At 39.1% G+C, this 19,687-nt stretch overlaps 1 protein-coding gene across 3 annotated transcripts in view; it reads left to right on the forward strand.

Annotated features, from left to right (window-relative positions):
- Nucleotides 1-19,687, forward strand: part of PTPRM (protein tyrosine phosphatase receptor type M) — a 490,843-nt gene that overhangs the window by 452,846 nt on the left and 18,310 nt on the right. For all 3 annotated transcript variants that reach the window (XM_082320958.1, XM_082320956.1, XM_082320957.1), the window contains 2 exons: nucleotides 3,352-3,449; nucleotides 15,821-15,937. In XM_082320958.1, coding sequence (XP_082177084.1) covers nucleotides 3,352-3,449; nucleotides 15,821-15,937 — 215 coding nt within the window. The remainder of the gene's footprint in view (nucleotides 1-3,351; nucleotides 3,450-15,820; nucleotides 15,938-19,687) is intronic.

A 19,687-nucleotide genomic window follows, 5' to 3' on the forward strand; every position in this document is an offset into this window, starting at 1 on the left:
CTCCTCCTGCAAGGGGGCAACTGCTGAGAATAACCTTCCTGCCTATTGTGCACACATCTGTTAAGTTGATGCTTAGAACAATTATAGGCTCTTTCTCTCCCTACCACGTGTCTCTGGAACCAAATTGTTCAGTTCTTCACGACAATAAATCCTCCAACCCTACCTAGCCTCTAATGCTTTTCAATTCTGGCTGGAGACAAGTAATAATTTATTCATATGTCAGAAAATAATTTGAAAAATGTCAAGAAGAAAAGAAAAATGAGGTAGAAAAGAATTACTTTTTGAGACTTTACAGTAGGTTTTCGGGTGTTTTTTTTCCTTTCAGTGTCCTGAATGTGAAAGAAGTTTGGAGGCTACATGTAAGAATTGGAGAGGAAAAGCAAGAAAACACTTGAGAATACTTGAGGAGAGCAGGAAATCCTGTCAAGCACTTTTAATTATGATTGTCTTATCATTTGGATAGTAAAATTGAGAAGAGCGTACTCAGCACTGCAGAATAGGACATTTCTTCTAGAAGAACATTTGGAATCAAGCGTGAAAGACTTGTCAGAGCTCAGCTCTTTCTCTGGCCTGAAAAATGCTATTACTTTTTCTAAAGATTCATTTTTCTCATAATTTATTATCTTTTTCTGTATAAAGAATGACAAATTCAAAATATTTAGGAAGAAATTAGTGTTTAGGGTCTCTCCCCAGTTGTAATTTGTGATTTCAGTATCTGAAATGTAGGAATCATTAAGCCACGAGACAAATTATGCTATCTGTAGGAAAAAAAAATCAGCAATAAATTGTTGCAGGTTATGCCAGAGCTGTCAGAAAGAAATGACTGTTACAAAGTAAGGCCCAACCATCTTGTATCTCAAGTGAATCTGTAGGAAAGAAAACTGAGATAATACATAGAGAAACTTGGTACATTGCCCCTCACTTTCTCAAAGATTCTGGCTTCTTGCAAGGGGAAAAGAAGAGGGCCGTGTAGGCAGAGGATATTTTCTCACCTTTCCTGCAGCTTTACCGAAAACATACTCAGATGAACAATCTTGAAACATCACATAATCCTGTGGTGACAGAATGCAGTGGAGCCATTTAGATTTTCTCCATTAAACCAGGTTGTGAGTCAGCATTCTTGAAGCAATAGTGTTGTTATTTTTTGTCCTCGATCAAGCTTAAATAATCTTAATAATGTTTCATGAACTTGCAGACTCTTTCCAGGACGCTACTCTGTGGAAAACTGCCTTTCCCTAATCCTATTTTTAGATACACTCCTTCATTTTGCTGAATATTTGTTTGAGATTTGAGAGGAAGGAAGGAGCTATACAGAGGCAGTATTTTCCTACAGTGAGTAAAATAGTCTCCTTCCTTTTACCAGTAGGAGAGGTTGGCCCAAAACCTTTCTAATGCTGTTTTGACTTTAATTGCCCAAAAAACTATAGTGAATCCTACATTATTAAAACACAAGCAAGCTAAACTTTCACTATAATGTATATTAATTATCTTATGGTGACATTCAAAATTGCACTCTGACCGTGTCTGTATTACAGGACAATTACGTAGAAGTGAAATACTTTCTGTAAATTTCCATATGGTGGAGGGTGATTTAACTCCTATCATACTTCAGAATGAAATCTCACAAAAGTATCAACTGTTCTGTGCTGTAAATTCAAAGAAAGAAAGAAAACAGGTATCCAGTTTTGTAGCCACAACATCAGCTTGAATTTGGTAATTTCAGAAACTGTAGTTCTAGATTCTGCTGTTATTTTTACTCTGAGGCCTTCTGACATTTCTTGTGTTCTAACAGTCATTGCTTCCTGTTGTTTTAAATGGCTTTTTCTCCTGTTATGTGAACTACCAAAGCCAGTGAAGACAAGTTGAGTGACTACAGGGAAGCCTGTGGAACTAACTATATATGCAGCATTTTTAAAAACAGAGAAAGTAAGGGGGAGAATACATAACTTCTTTAAATGGTCTGTGCAAAGTATGGATGATAAAATTATCCTTTGAAATTGCTGAAAATAAAAATAAATTTTAAAAAATCAAAAGTTTGAGACTATTACCATCCTTTTTCTTAAACTCAGGTTCTAAGTAAGTTACGTCATAACTGTGATGTTATTTTCCTAGTGACTTGGTTTTGACTTGCCTGTAATATCACAGAATCACAAAGGCATAGAATTACAGAATGGTTTGGGTTAGAAGGGGCCTTCAAAGATCACCTAGTCCAACCCCCTTGCCAGGGTAATATAGTAATAATGTATTACTACATTTTTCATTAAGTACTTGACTTTCAGAGTGAAAATTTTATTTTCAAAGGGAGCTCAAAGTACCAAAACATGGGTGACAAACTACCCAAATCTGTCAACATATGGTTTTGTAATGCTTTAAGAGTGTTTGTTTCTTCACTAGAGGAACGTTTAGGGCAATACAGTATCCATTTGTCCTCCAATTAGCTGATTTAAGGCATTCCTCTAAATAAGCCACTAATTGCTTACTGCAGTGTGGCAGTTCAGTAATGGATACAATACGGATATTACGTTTATAGTTCCTGATAGCATTTTACATTTGTTTATTCTTATTGACTCAGTGATTTTAAAGCAGTGGTTTAAAATTGGGGTGGCACACCGAACGTCATGGGTAAGACATGTACGCTAGAAACAGACAGGACCAGGCATACGCAAAGCGTTGTGGTCATTCTCAACATTTTACATTTCTGTAACATTTCCTGTGGGCAGGTACCCAGCTTTAGCACGGTGCTAGAGGAAGCCCCGTGTGTTCGTCTGCAAAGGCGCACAGGCTGTTGGGGAAAGCGCTGCAGAGGACGTGGCTGCCACGGCATGCCAGGGTTCTTTACCGCTTTCCCCGCTGTTTTGCAAAGTGATATACTGCAGCAAAAAACTATAACTTCTGACTCACTTCAGGAAGTACAATTTAGGAGCTGGGATAATTTGATAGATAGTGTATACTAAGAAAAATATTAGAAGCCAGGAAAGGCCACATAGTCCATTGAGGCTCATTTCATTCCAAATACACCTTCCTTAGGTTATCATCCAGTTGTTAAGAGAAAGAGTAATGTTATCCATTTTTTATAATTCCACTTCTGGGTATTACGTCCACTTCTGGGTATTACGGAGATAAATACCTAAATGCTGGAGAACTAACTTTCCTTCAGAGCACTATTTCAGGGGAAAATACTTAAATGCAGATAGGTGGGATGACAGAAAAGAAATTGACACTAAATGAAAAATATGATTATAGTAATATGTAATATATGTGTATAGTCACCGTTTCTCAAAGTTCCCCAGAGACAAGCTTCCAATCATGAGACTTTCAGATAGTAACCTTTCCTTTGATTTATTGTTTCAGGACCAATGCAGGAGACAATATATGACTTTTGGAGAATGGTATGGCATGAAAATACAGCCAGCATAATCATGGTTACTAATCTCGTAGAAGTGGGAAGGGTAAGTGATTTTTGTACTTAAGCAGATGAAAGACTTCCAAGGTGTTTGCTCTTGGAAATTAAATAGCAGACCAACAAAATGCTTATATACTGAGTATAGCACATAAAATATTTATGACTGCCTGTGCTAAGAGGTTCATTATCAATTATTTTTAAACATGCCTTGGATGCTTGGCTTTGATAACATTAGCACAATGGAAAAGTCACTGATAAAGCTGCATTCTGTACAGCACAGCCTGCAAAGACTGCCAAAGAGGGAAAGCATCATATCTTTGCATATATCTCAGACATACCTTTTCTATTAAGGGAAACCAGGGAATTGGTTACGGAACAAGGTATGGAGTAATCTTTTTTTTTTTCAAGGGAGGCTGAGGGGGAGTAATTCTGAAACAGATTTCTGAGAGAAGTAGTTGAACTATGAAACTGCACCTTCTTCATAGTATATTAGTCTAAATCAACCTGGTTTGTTTGGGTTTTCCTTCCTGTAAGCCTTCTGGTCTAAAACAGAAAAAAAATCAGCTTTACTCATTTGTACACTAAATTTGTTGACCAGGAGGTCTTCTTCAGGAGCTGAGTAGTAAAGGAAAGCTTGAGTTACCTGGTTTATACTGTGCACTTTTCTTTCTTTGCTTGACAACTTCTAAAGTAGGCCTCCTACTCAAGTCATTATGGCTAATTTTGTTTTCAACAAGTATTGAATGGAACCATTTTCTTTGTTTCTCACAACCGTCAATAACTGAGTCTTTTAATTTACTGCTTTGTCTATGCACTGGTGTCTTAGTTCTCATCTGGGATGTTTTTTTCAAGAAAATTTTGCTTGGGAAGAGGGCATATAGTTTTCATTTGGAGTGAAAAAAACCCACTGCTTTTATTGAAGCTACTGCAATTATTGTAAATCTAAGTGTTGAAATAAGAAGTCAAGTGCACATATCTTGGTGTGAGCCACATGGCTTTAAGAGATGTTTTTAGTTTCACACTGGTGGAGTGGCTGATACCCCTCTGCCCTGTGACATTGGCATGAGGAGAGAGAGCACTGTTCACGTGGTGTGAGTCAAAGTGTCGGATCTTGTCTCCTTTTTAGCGAGTCCAGTTTTACAATCTCAGTTTATTCTTCCTTATGTCCTTTGTCAATTGTTAATATAAATCCTAACGTTTAGATACCTGTATGCCCAAGCGTGCCAACAGATCGGGTGCCAGTATTATTTTTAGATACAAAAAAAGATGGGATTTGTGACTGCAATTAACACCTGCTGCAGGAACACATGTACGACTAATTGCAGAGACAAAAAAGGATCACGGAGGCCACTTTAAAAATTCAGTCCCTTGAGTGAGGAAGAAGGTAGAAATAGTTGGATGGTCACATATCAATTCAAAGTGGATGGATTTGTAAAAATAGGAAGCTCTCCAGCAAACCTCTTCGTTAAAGCTTTATACACATTCATAAGTACCCAAGCACACAACTTAAAAGGGATGTTTTCAGGGTATGGATAAACAAGCCTTAGAACAAAAATAGCACACTGCATGAAACCACATACTGTTTTCCTAAAGTCAGTATTTGAAAACATTAATTAGAGTGAACTGTCAGGTATCAGCCAGGGAGGCACCAGTCTTGGTGCCAGTGTTGGCAGCCTCAACTCACAACCTTTAGGTACGCAGCACATTCCCTTAGCGGCAAGGAACAGTTTGTGCCACCATGCAGATTTCTTCAGGGTGCAAGAGTCCTAGTGGGATACGGATCTGTGGCTTTGTTGTTTCTGGCAGTGCTAGAAATGACTTTGTTCTCACTTTCTCTGGAGGCCAACACAGGTGAGATCAGAAAGCAGAAATTGAAATGAGCTTTTAATGGAAATGAGATCGTATGAGCCACAGAACAATGCAGTCACTCCTCTGTTGGTGCTTCTGTCCTGCTCGCAGAGCTGGAAACATCAGCAACAGGGAGGCATATTACAAACACACCATCTGTCCCGCAACCCCTAACACAAGCTCTGTGCCACCTTGATTAGTAATGATTTTAATGGACCTTTTGGTAGCATTCCTGCAGGGCAAACCTTGTAACCTTCCCAACCTCGAGGTTTTCTATTTCAGTTGCTATTGCTGGTATAAGATTTATAGGGGTTTATTATTTTTATTTTTTAACCCTCTTGACCCATTGTAAGCCGAGGAGGAAAATTCCTTTATATTTTCAGGAAAGAGGAATATCTATTTAACATGTTTGCCACACAGTGTACGTCCTTCATGAATTAATCATTGAGGGGGCGTATGTGTATTTGTTTACCAGGACTGGCTGGATAGTCATTAAATCAGTACTAGGGAACTTGCTTCTTGCCCTGGAGCATTATGCATCAGGACTATTTTAATTGCGGATGGAGGAATCACCATGAGGCTGTCCCTAATGCAAGCACCTGCTGCAAATGACTCAGTCCCCACATTACCCTCCAGCAGGGTCCGGGTACATCTGCCAATATCTGTCATTATCTGAGGCGTACTTGTCAAAACCATGCATGCCTTTAAGCTCTTGTGTGTTCCAGCAAGGGACCCTTGTCAATGTTTCTGGCACCTGCAGACTGCTGTGCACCTGGTATTTAAATGGCACAGAAATGTGTTTTGATTGTTTTCTCTCTTTAATGAACCCACCTGAGGGACATTTAGCTCTTTATCTAGTAGCCTGTTACCCAGTCACTCACATTTACACTGCTTCTGTGGAAATTCAGAACTCAACTTGTGCTGCTATACTAATCCATCTGCCAGAAGTCTTATCACAAAATCTGCAGGGCTCCCTAAGGAGACTTTTGTACTGGTAATTTAAGCTAATGATTTCTAAACATATTTAGTCAGTTTTATGAAGACCTCATTAGAATGTGACTGTTTATTAAAAATCTAAATGAGGTCTCACAGTCATTTAGAAAAATCATTCCTGAGTTGCATGAACAGTTCTTTGATAACAGATGATGAAGTGGTTTTTAGTTAAGTTTGGCTTAGGTTGACATAAGAACTTGTATAAAACACCTAAAAAAATAAGCAGCCCTTGAAGCAGCCTTGAAAAAAGTCTCTGTTTTCTTCATGCTGGGGTCAACAACTTTCCACTCACAATGAAGTTCACAGAAGGGGAATGACAAGTAATTAATGGTATAATATACCTACATTTCAGTGCAAGAATGAGAATTTTCCAAACCACACACTAACAGGTAAAAAGCAAAACCAAGACTCATAAAAATATATCAGTGTGACCACAAGCTATTTCAAAATAATGTATTTTGGATTATATTAATGCAAGAGGCCTCCATGCTTGTGTTTGTAAGTGCTAGAGCAACTGAAGATAGTAGTGTAATTTCAGACATCTTTTCCGGAGAGATTTAGCATAATCTGGTGGATTATTCAGAAAAAACAAAACTTTTTATCCCACCAGTGTAGGGGTGATCAGGAAACAGACACAAGAGAACATCTTCCTTACTCCAAGAGACTGCTCTGGAGTACAGACTCCAAAAGACAGAGCTGGATCCTTCTGTGGAAAGCAATGGGAGCTGGATCAAGGTCGTATGTACTGGCCAAAGTCTCAGGTTGCTTCTTGAAGTGTTTCAATGTTTGCACACATTGAAACATTTCTTTCCTCCTTCAAGAGTTATTCTGGGAAGATTTACAATATATTCAGTTGTGCCATCTAGCTGTCACCTCCATCTTTGCTCTTGTTGGGCTGATACTAATACTTGGTCGGCAGAATCAAACTTGGCATGTCACATCATTCGTCATTTGTCAGTAGTCACTTTCTCTCCCACTCCTTGTTTTTGCTTGAGGCAGAAGAAATTTAGTAATATCTGATTAATAAATGGTGAAATGCACTGATGAAATTCAGTGGAGGTGGTTGATATATAAATATGCAGCAAGGACTCATGATTGTCTATCATGCTTTTAATATAACAAAGTATTTACAAAAAAAAATCACTAGAAATAATTATAAAAAATAAAACCTCACCCCAGGAGCATAGTAATTACAGTAATTAGAGTTTCGCAATTATTATCCAGAATTAGAAAACAGCCAGTGTTAATAGTGTTAATAAGCACACAAAAGACCCTTTTTTTGAAAGAAGGCAAGGTTGACTACAACAGAATGGATGTGACACATCAGGTCAGCCATAGACTGGTAAATAGCCCCTATGCCTGCACACACACCTTAGCTCTGCTGCAACAGCTGACACAGCCTCTCACTGCCATCGTACCTCTCAGGAGCGTTGTGCTTTCCTGGTAGCCATCTCACACTCCTCCTGGGGGACTCTTCCCTCTCAGGAGCTGGCAGGGCTGTATCTGCATAGGGAAAAAGAAAGAACACAGTGGTGGCTTAGCTTTTCCTTTGCTTGTTTTACTGGGCCTGCGGTTGACATGCTACATACATGGCACTCTCATCTGCCTTGCTGCAAAAATGTTGATGGCTCTGATTTTTCATGCTTTGAAAAGTATTGGGGTTTACATGACAGTGAGGAGGCCCATGCAAAGGTCTTCTGACAGAAAGGGAATATTCTGGCTGGCTAAAAAACCTTCCCTGTTGTAAGATAAAATCTGTCAGAAGAGAGTTGTTCTTCTCAGGAAAAACTCTGCATGGGCCCAGCCCTAAGCAGTCATATGTGTATGTGCTTGGGCCTAAGCTTGGTCCTTGCTCAGGATGTGCCACCTTGGTCAGCATTCAAGAAACATTTCTAAACCAGCTACAAATATGTTTCCTTAACAGACAAAATCCAGAAGTCTTTATGTTGAACCAGATCTTCTTCAGGTGTACCTGATGATTTGTTTCTGTTATAGACAGACATTAGACATCCACGAAAAACTGCCAAATAAAGCCCTGTCCAAAGACTTCTTACTGAAAACATACTGCAAGAACCAAACAGAAACTTCATAGGAAATTCCAGCAACATAAAAACTGTGAAATTTCCAGTAGACTTGCCACCTATTCTTAGAATAAAAAAGGAATTTTTTGACACAAAGCTATTATGAAGCTTGCACTTATGCATTTTACAAGTTTTGAGAATCTTCCAAGCAGAAGAACCCTCTAATAAACAAAGGTAAATTCAAATTGTATTTAAGATTCAGATCACCCATTACAGAGATATTGCAGAGGTGAAACACAGTAACTCTTTAACACATTTCACAAGGAGCACATTTGTATTTAGTATAAATGGAAGAACACTCTATCTAATTGAAACTGCCTCTAAATGCAATAAGCCAAATTACCTACATTGGAATTAGTTCAGGATACTGACATTAGCGCTCCTTAGGAGGTGTGCCAAAGAGTTTGTAAGCATACTGGTGACTAAGATTACATTTTAACTTTTCTACTGAAAGAAAGAAACCAGATTTTATAAATGAGAGGGAGAAAGGTTGCTGTATGAAACCCTTCCCTACCTCTAGGTAATTCTAGTCTCAGTTTCTAAAACTGATGAATAGTGTCCTTCCCCATTTAGAGAAAATTTTTTTCTTAATCATGTTTACCCAGAAAACCTGAGACCTGTGCTTATGTACATATATGTTATTAGATATTCCGTTGTTTTACTTTTGTTTTCACTGTAATTCCAGTATCTCTAGTTGGATAGCGTAGAGTTTAAACTTTGACAGAGTATCAATGAGAAAAAAAGAAAACAATCGTAATTTAGAACTATTGTTAATCTTTCAAGTCAGTGAACCCTTCTAGTTGTCAAAACAGATTTCAGCTTTCTAGACTTCTAACCAGAAATAACAAGTTAGCATTATTTCATTATGCGTAGCAGGGGAGGAGCCGTTAGGGAAAAAAATTAGCTGTTGTTCTTCAGGAAAGAGAAGGAAGGACTCTTGCAATCATTTAATAAAGATGTCCCCAGATTAGCAATGTTAGCATTATCAAACAGGACATCAACCTGTAAGTGTTCAGCACTGTCCCATGTCACTCAAAGTAGACATGTTTTCAGCTCTCAGTGTTTTGATACATTCTCGTTTCCAGTAAAAGCTATGTTTCAAAGAACGTTAATCAACAGAGATTAATATCTTAATACTCACTAATCCAATTGAGATAATTCACTTTGAGAAATAAATAAAAGAGGTTTAAGGATACACAAATGTTATCGACCCCCTTGTTGGGCTAGCTGCTGAAGTGCTACCAAGGTGTAGGAGGCAAGTATAAGTGCAGTTTGCAAAAAGGGCTTCAAGTTCTCTTCTTTGAAATGTCAGGGCTAGCGAAATGGCTTGATCATTGCAAGTCTCCTCACCTCAGCAGTCTTGTGAAATTAATCTCTCAGTCTCTGTGAAGGGAGAAGTATCCTGGAGGCACCGACACAGTTTTACCTTACCCAGCAGAGTAACATGTAGAGCTTTCTAACCTAACATCAGATGATCGCATTTTAGAGCCAGAAGGCAATCCACTAACTTCGTGGTGCTCTGTAGCTCAACTAATGGCATCATTTTGCTCTTGGAATGGAAGTATGGTTCAGAGCACAGGCTGTTCTGCTCAATGCAGGCACATCAGGGCCTCAGAGCACAGGATCTGAGCAATATGCCCATGATTTCACAGTTGTGTGAGGGATTAAGACAGGCTTTGAGGAGCTCTAGCTAATCCTGTAACCATCCTTCATCTTGGCATGGGACCACCCTTCTCATGTGCTCTGTGCTCAGCCTCTTTTCCTCCAGGGCTGTACTAAGGTGCACTAATTTACAGCCTTTTTTAATGACCAGTGGGAGACAAAACTGCCTAAACATAAGCAAAGAAATAGAGGCAATCCATATTCTTCTGTTGGTACTAGCGATGGAGACAGGAACACTACAATAGCTTTATCTTGGGTCACCTTTACCCTAAAGCAATTCTCCTGGACTAATTCTGTTTTATGGCCAAAGTACTGCCATATCATGAGTTTGGCCTGTCAGCTTAATTTAACCTAATCCCAGCTAACAAGTTGATGGCATGCTAACAGTATACCTGGTTCTTAAGAACAAAGGGATCACACTGATTCCCTCAGGTGGAAAGCATTAGTGTATGGCTGCTACTGGACATGTCCAGAAAGCCAGCTGTTCTGGGTAGAAGTTGAATGGGAATGCATCCACCAGGCAACCTAGGATTGCGCTGCTGGGGCAACTACAGGGCAGCAGAAGGTGGAGAATTATATCATCTCTGAGTCATCACTAGAAGAAGTTAGACTGAGCTAGTAAAATTCATGAACACATCTCTCCCCCTCTGGCAGCTGAGAACAACATAAAGACTTCTGGCTGCCTTTATACAGACCCATTCATCTGATGGTGCCAAACAGTATCTTAAGTGTTGTATTTCTCAATCCTCTTCCATACCTCTTTTAGAAAACTGTAAAATGAGGTATAAATCAACTAACTGACTACTTGCTCAAAAGCAAACAAAGAAAATGAAAAAAAGAAAGACTGGGTCTTATCTTCTGTAGAAGGTTGTTTTATAACTTACGAAATGTTCTTAAATCACAATACATTTTCTGTCTGAAAAGTATTTAAATAAAAATACTTTCAATTATTGGATGTCCTTTTACTTCAAGTCAGCCAAATAAAAGTATATGATATTATCCTAGCTACATCTGTAAAATCTGTTAAAAATTTTCACCAGTGAGCTTGGTTGGCTATTTCATTTTATATCCTAGAGGTTTCACTTCAAAATTTATGTCTGACTTATCATCATTACTTAGTTCAGGATTAATTTTAAATTAGAATATATAATACTGCTTTTCACTAACGACAATCCATGCAGTGCATAGCCAGTTATATCACCTTTTTGCTAAGAATATTTCAGAATCAAAGGAAATTGGAAACTTTGAATAATCAGTGTTATTTAAACTGTTCTGTACGAACTACAAAGTATATTTCACAGCCAGCTCACGTATTAATTCTGCAATATTCCTCCTATTCCAACCTCTAAGTAAATGAATTACCGTCCTGGCTTTCATACTGCCTTTAGCTAGATGTGTCACATTGCCAAATGGCTAAATATACAGCTTCGGAAGTCACAATTTGTGTTCATTAGCTATCCGCTGCCTACATTGTTTGTTATATTTAGAAGTAGCAACAACAACTTTCCACTTTCATTTTTAAGTCTGAGTTTCTCACATTAGACTATTTTGCTGCGGGATGGAGCTAGGGACTGGAAGTAGATAATCATCTTCTCCAAATTTCTAAAATTATTAGTAAAATAAACATGTTTGGAACAATTGGACAGTGTACCTTGGGATGAATAGATTAAACCAGAGCATTTTCATTACGTCTCTGGCAGTCACCCTTTTATCTCGTCTTGTGATGAACATCTGTATTTTTTGGCACGTTAGGATATAAACGTGGGGTGTATCTGAACAAACTCTCAATTATAGTTCTGCTCAGATGAGATTTCAAAATCATGTTTTCTACTTTGTGGACGATATTTACTGTTGTGGTAGCAACTGTGTGAAAAAGAACTCTAATGCATTTAATATTCAGTTCTGGATTCATGTATCAATTATTTAGCTAAACCTTCTGTTAGTAGGTTTTTTTGTAAAACATGTACCAAATGTTTATAAAAAGGGAAAGAGATTCGTCAAGTCACAGTAGCTAAAGCTGTGCTAAAAAGGAAAAATGAACAAACATATGTTACCAGTAGTGTTTCTCGTATTTGATGAGTAAAACCATATTATATTTTGTTGCAATTGTCTTTCCTAGTATAAACAAAGGCCCCGCTCCAATAAACATTTATAACTGTGATTTTGATTTACACTATTTAATCTACTTCTGTCTTTAAGACACCTGTGCATTTATTTGAGAGGTCCTGGAGGAGATGGGAGACTGGTCTTTAAGCATTCACTTAACTTTTGGCTCATCGGGAGTCCACAGAGTTCCCATGTCTAGAGCTCAGCACGTGCAGCAACATTGCAGTACAAGAGCCAAAAGTAGGAAAAAAGCCTGAGTTTTTAAAAAAAAAGGAAAAGTTGGTTTGGGTTGAGTTTTTTTTTCTTCCCTCTCAGTGAGTGAATCATTTAGTGTTGGTCTGTGGCTCTGACTGCGGCTCTGGCACCGTTCCCACGGCTGTTACAGCCCCTATTCCACTTGGGAGAGTTTTCAGGAAATTGTGTTGTCATGGATCCTTCTGCTCAGCTCCAATCTGCTCCGTGCCCAAAATCCCCTGTGCAGCAGAGTAAGAAATCCCCGGCGGGCCCAAGCTGCATGAGGCACGAAAGGCTATAACTTCTGTGCAACATCCCCCAATGCTTCCCTAATTATTCCACTGGATCATCTTAAATAAGGTTTAAAAAAAGAGTGAAAGCAAATCCAACAGTTGAGGCATAAGAAGGTGGGGACTGTGCTCTTCTAAATTGGTCTTACGAAATGTCCGTAGTTCTTAGTCATAATCCAGACTGTCTAGACTTACCAAGTTAGAAACACACATGTTTTCCTTCAAGGTTGAGCAATTTAATTCAGCCAGGGTTGCTTTTTTTTTTTCCCCAATTGTTTATTTTACTAAACTAGAGCTGTTATGAGGATGGCAGGCATCCATCAGAAAGAAGCAAGGCTAAAGTTAGCAACAAAGAGACATGCTGATCAGTAGTGCTGTGACTAGGATCACCACTGCAGCTGCTCCCTTCCTACGTGCGTTGGCCGTCTTCATGCGGTTCAGGTTCCACCTATGGAAAGGATAAGTGAACAGGCAGGAAAAGGGAATCGGCTCCGGGGATGAGGTTGTCAGTGGGCTGCTCCAGTCCGGAGGTAGTGTGAATTCCCTTATTCTGCATGGAGAGCTGAAAAATTATCTTAGTCATAGGTAGGAAGACCCTGTTTCAGAGAGTTCCCAGCAATGACTATGAAAGGGTCATTCTGCTGGCCTCAGGGATTTGAACAATGTGAATTTTCTGTATTATTTTAACAACACAGACAAAACAATGAGCATTCAGTGTTTTTCACTTAGCTTCTATCAGAGGGTTTTTGGAAATACATCCAAACAAGACAAGACCTGAATAAATATCAAGTAGATGCAACAATGGATATACAGCAGCAACTACTAAACTGCTCACAGCAACATTTAATGCTTTCCAAATGGTTGTTCATTGCTTATAGCTGATAGATATGCTTTGGAGATTAATAGGCATTTGCCAGAGATCCTGCAGTTTAGGCACCCTGGGATTGTCCCTCAGCTTGGCCCTTGGCTGGTGGAAACCTTCTCATCCACACAGACGCCCTGTCAGCTTGCCGGCTGGTGAGCATGGTAGGGGGAGCAGCCTTGCTACCCTTGCCCCGCTACAGGAGTGCTAGGCACTGCAATGAGTGTGCCAGCTCCAAGCCTCTCGCTACGGAAGGGAACTATATAACCTGGTGCTTGCCAGTTGTCCTGAAACCATGCTTAATACCAGGTGAAATGTGAAGAATATAAAGAATTATTCTTGGCCAATACTAATGTGGTTACTAGGTCTGAAGACAAGCATAGAGGAATAAATAAAAACCTACTTATAGCTACCTGCATTTCAGCTCTGCTCTAGGAGCTTTCCATCAGGTGTGTAAGCAGGAATAAGCTGTTAGGGTGCTTGTATAATTTTGTGGCGGGGAGCCAGGGCTTATGACCAGGCTACTCTTTTTCTCTGAGGATCCTGATGTGGGGCTGTGTTTTTCCACCCCTTCAACTGAGTTCTTTTCAGATTTAAATTTTATCTCGCTAAAGAGTCAGAAAAAGGGTCAGAACTACTGACCCTGCCCTTACAAACTTTTTATTTTATCAGCTGACATTACCACTTTGGTGTGGCAAGACCTCTCTTCTGTCCAGTCAGGAAAGAGGGGTTGTACGTGATTATTGGCTACGTCACTAGAAACGAATTCTGAGGAAAGTATTTTCTTCTGCCTGACAGGACAAGGTTTGACTCTCTGTGTAATCCTTTATATACTGAACCTGGAGTTTGAATAAATAAATCATTTGAATCATGCTTTACAGTTTTCACTGGATGCTTATACACACATCCTTCAATTTTACCTTTTGCTCAAGACTAGACATGATAGTAATCCAAATATTTTGGCATGAAAATGGGTTTGAGAAGTACTCTACGAGTTGTGAAGTTTAATTTTTTTTTTATTTTTGTATCAGTTTTCCATTGGATATTTGAAGTGTTTGGGTTTTTTACCCAACCCATTTAAGTGTATATTTAAGTAAACCAGTAAATTTACATGTATTAAAAGATCCATTTTAAATTTTCCCTTTGGTGAGAGAAAGAGAGAAACCATTCCATGCAGCAGATGTGTAACAGATGCTACTCCTAGCACGTACTGCACTACTGGACGATGGCCAGATGCAGTGGTGATAGCATAGCTATTACCGTGATAGAGTGGAATAAAACCGAGATATGTAAGTAATGTGTTAGCTTCCCCACTCACCGCCTTGTCCACACAAATGGGAAGGAAGAGAAAATTCTTAAGTCTGTCAGCTATCTGCATCATCATATACAGTCCCCACAATGGCCCACTTTAAAAATAGCAGAATAATAGTGCACGTTTGAATACGTTAAATACTGTGAAGTCCGTCCCATGTAGACCACACCAGGACTCAGAAAATCTGAAATACAGTTCACAAAACCCACCTTTCCGTCTCCATATCCCAGGATAAATTTATCAAGAACGCACAGCTCCAGAAGCCAAGTGAAATCACTATGGAGGAAAGGGTAATTAATCTCACCTAACCTTAGCTGTCAAGAAGCCAAACACCTAGGCGAAGGCAGTCGTCTAGACTCTTTTCATAGTTAACGAAAATAAAGGCACCTCTAGAAGGCATTCATCCTACTCATCTGAGTTTGAGCTAAGTGAGATGAATCCCACCCATAGTGTTTGGGGTCATCTAGTGAATTGGTGTTAAAGCCCAGGCATAAAACTCATCTCTTGACTTCAAGTGTTGAGTTTTGCCATTTGACCTCTCATCAGTTCCTTTGGAAAGTTAATCTGAGGAAACGCTTTTCTAACAGTAGAGAAGATCCTCCCTGTCTGAAAAGCACACTTTCATTTTAGAAGGTAGGAAGATATTTTTGAGACAAATCACCAACAAGAGGTTGGGGAAAAAAACCTTCTGGTGGTAGTTGTCCCTCTGGGCACACCCTGCGGTGGAAAGCATAGGAAATCAACAGTTAGTGTAAGGGAGTTGTGCAGCGTATAAAGATCCCTTGTGCTCTGTACAAATTTGCCTTACTTTACTAACCACAACACAAATCTCACCTGCAACTCTGAAAGATGTCTTAAAAAAAGAAGAGCCAATGTCCCTTAAACATTAATCATTTCCACATGTAGGAAATGTGACTGTTTTGCACGTGATTGCACTTCAGAACAGAAATCATTGCACAGAATACAGAATAGATTCAGTATGAACCTTCTAAAATAAATGAACCTTAATTTCTTTTGTATTTTTTAAAGGTCAAATGCTGCAAATACTGGCCAGATGACACAGAGATATATAAAGACATTAAAGTTACCCTAATAGAAACAGAACTCCTGGCTGAATATGTGATTCGAACATTTGCAGTAGAAAAGGTAAGTTTCCAAATTCAGTTTTCTTAAATGCAATGGTATCTGCCTAAATAACTTATATACAGATTCAACATGGGAAAGTTAAATCTTTTGAATGACATCCCGGTTTTGTAGCTATTTTTTGGGTAAACAACTACCGCCCTCTTATGGTAAACTGTGTTTTTCTTTAAATGCAGCAACTTTTCTGTGCTTTCCATCACTGTTGGCCCCTGCCTGAGTTAGAAAAACTGATGTTCCTTGCCGAGGAGAAATCGAAGCCTCCCTCCCAGCAATCAATTGAAAAACACATTTGTGCTGTTTTCCCATCTTAGGTTCCCCGCAATCATTTTCTGTCTGTACCAGAGGCTGCATGCACCATTATTCAGCAGTCCATGGTGGAGAATACTGTTATCTGTTGGGCCGGTGTGTTCCTCGTCTGCAGAGACATCGTTGAAACACACTCATTTTCTTCTCAAGGCAATTTCACTTTTCATGTGGAATCCGTCTTTATAGGGAGAGTTCCAATCAGCGTGTTCTATTATTCTTTATTAGAATAATGCCATGAATTTGTTTGATGCTTACTAGATCTTGTAGCTCACCCAAACAACTCATAATTTATGGACAACATACAATTATCAAATAAGGTACTTATTGAAAGTGAGAACAAGCAGGGTCAGTCAATGCTGAAGTGTGTCATGCATTTTGTGTTAATTCAGGGGGTTTTTTCAGACTGCATTAAAGGACAGGAGTGTTTTAATTGTGTGTATCAAGACTCATTTGAGTTGCAGAACAATGAGGAAAGGGCCTGTTTCTAGGACTTGATATTCCTAATGGCACACAGAAGTAATGTTCTCCCAGTATCTCCATGAGTATCTCCATTCAACTCATTAGCTTAGAAAACTCCTTATTTATTTGCAGTAACTTTCATATAGTGGGCCTCTCTAATGATGAAATAGTATTCAATTATAGTTTTGAAGAACATAATCTTTTGCATCAAAGAATCCTGCACCAGGTAGATGAAACTGCCAAAAAGATGGCCCAACGGGGTCTCTGTGCATACATCCACAGTAACAAAGGAATTAGGTTCTTCCCTGTTTTATTCTTCAATCTAATACTTAAATATGCATCAATACTGCAACCTGAGGGTAATGATAACAGAATTACGCAGTTTGAATGAACTGAAATATTGTATCATGTTTACCACTATACATATGGTACATCAAATTCATTCAAGCCTGTTGTTTCCTTGCATTTAGGTATTTTTAATAAACAGATGAGAAACAGTGGCTACACTTTGAAGTAGATGAAGCACTGGTTGATTTCTATTCTGCAAATTTTAAGCCCATGCTTTGATGTTAGCTTTTCACTTCTTAACTGGGACTGGAAAAAAAGACCTAGAGGATTTTACAGTTGATCATAACCAAACTGTCTCGAATAAGTGCATTAGAACAGATAGAGATAAAAGGCACTAAACATTTTATTTCTTTAAAAAAAATCTCCATCTGAAAAGATTTCATTTAGACACTGCTTTTTAATAGTTGGTAGTTTTTCAGTAAGTCTCTAAAAGCAATGTCAGTGTAGTTTGAGGAAAGTACATTTGGTTTTACCCTATTTTCCATATTTTTTAACTCTTCCAATGGTACTGGAAGGTCAAGTCTGTACATCTCTTCCACCATAATTCTCTCAAGTTTATATTTCTGATATACTGGGACTGATACTTTTCAGCATGTCCCAGACAAGCTGCATGATGAGACAGACTGCACCCTAACCGAATCTGCAGATAATTAAGTGAAGGGCGGTGTTGAAACACTGAACATTGGAGCCTCAGTTCCAAAGGACTTGAATATTTGGCCAACAGAAACTTCAGTAATTCAACAAGGAAAAATGCAAAGTTCTGCACCTTAGGTGGACTAACCCCATGTGCCTGTAGAGGCTGTGACATCCTGGGACAACAGCTGACATGCAAGATGATTATGGATGTAGGAAATATGAGCTGCAAGGGGAGGTTAAGAGAGCTGGCTTTGTTTGGTGTGGTAGAGATGAGGAGGAGGGGTAAGGAGGATCTAATTGCAGTCTGCAACTACCTCAAAGATGTTTAGAAAATCAGGGGCACCAAATTCTCCTCATTCTTCTTGATGGCAATGGATGGTAAAACAGGGGGCAGTGGCCAAGAAGTTGCAGCATGGAAGGCTCGCACTGGAAAAACTCCTTCAGGAGGAGGGTAGTGCAGTGCTAAAGCAGGTTTCCCAGAAAAGTTGTGGAATCTCCATTCTTGGAGGTCATCAGGGCTCAGCTGGAAAGAGCCAGTGGTGACCTGATCTAGTGTTGGCTATAGGCCCAGTCTGATTGGGAGGTTGGACTGGAGACCTCCAGAGGTCCTTCTGACCATCTTTTCTATTTGTGGATGAACATCTCATACCTACTTCTAAAATACAATTTAGGAGTTGATTTGTTTGGAGATAAATTGATCACTTATTTTTATTTTTTTAAATGGCTATTTGGTAATTATTGAGGAGTAGGGGGATAATGCTAAGAAAATTGAACCCAAAATTACACTCTGATTCTGAAGACCACTTCCTAGATACGCTTTACATTGTATGCATAAGCATTTCCTTTGGAGCAGTTCCTTTACAGCACAGCAGTTAACTCAGATGAATTACTCAGATGATAGTAACATACAGCATCCCCATAAGTATTTGTAGGATTAGGGTCTACATTTTTTAACATCCTAGGGTTTGTTAGCAATGTACACCATTTTCTGTTTGTTTCAGCTGAAAGAAAAAGTAAAAAATACAGTCTTTCCAAGCTGAGCATATGCTTTTGATTCATGCAGTTGTGTTGCTATTTTGGGTTTAGAAACCAGCGGGGAAGCTACAGACGTGAAAATCGTTCTTTTGTAGGTATAATAAGCAAACTCATTATAAAAGTACCCTATATGTACAATCTTTTCTAAGTAGCTGAGTGTTACCAACGATAGACAAAAATGCAGTCAGCATGACAGACAGCATTTTCAACTAATGCACAGGATACACAGGACATACCCCGACTGGTGCAACAGCTGAGCACAGCATTTTTGAGGGGGCAGTTTACTTGTTGTAAATTGCTTGAAAATCAAGACTGCGTACAGCATGAAGAATTTGTGTGGGGTACTCGTTTCAGTCCTCAGTTTGCATAGTCATGGCATTACTTTTTTGTATGGGATCTTTGTTTCTTAGGGGATTGTGGGCAGTTGTTAGGAGCAATATAAAAGTGTTTGGGACATGGATACCCCACCTACGCACAGCTATTTATGGAGTTGGAGACCTTGCTTACAGTAGCAAAAAGCTGTGTTAACTAACACACTCTAAAATCCCCAGAGTACAGAGACCAAATTGTATTTGAATGTGTTTGCTAGAGTGTCTTAAAATGCAAATTACTTTGTCTGTTCCTGGGTTTTAATATGTTTTAAAATTAGTTTTTAGGATAGAGGGTCATTTCTGTTGCAAGGGTGTGATCTCCTCAGTCTACACCAGTGTCAGATACGCTCTTCATCTTCTCCCTTGCCTGCCTTTTTGTGTCTCAACTTCCGAGGGAGATGAGTGTGGATATTCCTCTGAGCAGATGCTCAGTCTCCACAGAACCCCAGCTTGAGCTGTCAGAGCATCAGGACTCCAAGATACACCAAGCCCACTCAAGTCATGTAGCACTGGCACAGCCAAAATTTCTCAATCATTGACAATCCCAGACTCTTTTAGTTTGCATGCTAGCAATAAATTAGGAAGTTTATATTACTTC

The sequence above is a fragment of the Platalea leucorodia genome (genome assembly GCF_965183815.1).
Source record: "Platalea leucorodia genome assembly, chromosome: 1".
Lineage (NCBI taxonomy): Eukaryota > Metazoa > Chordata > Aves > Pelecaniformes > Threskiornithidae > Platalea > Platalea leucorodia.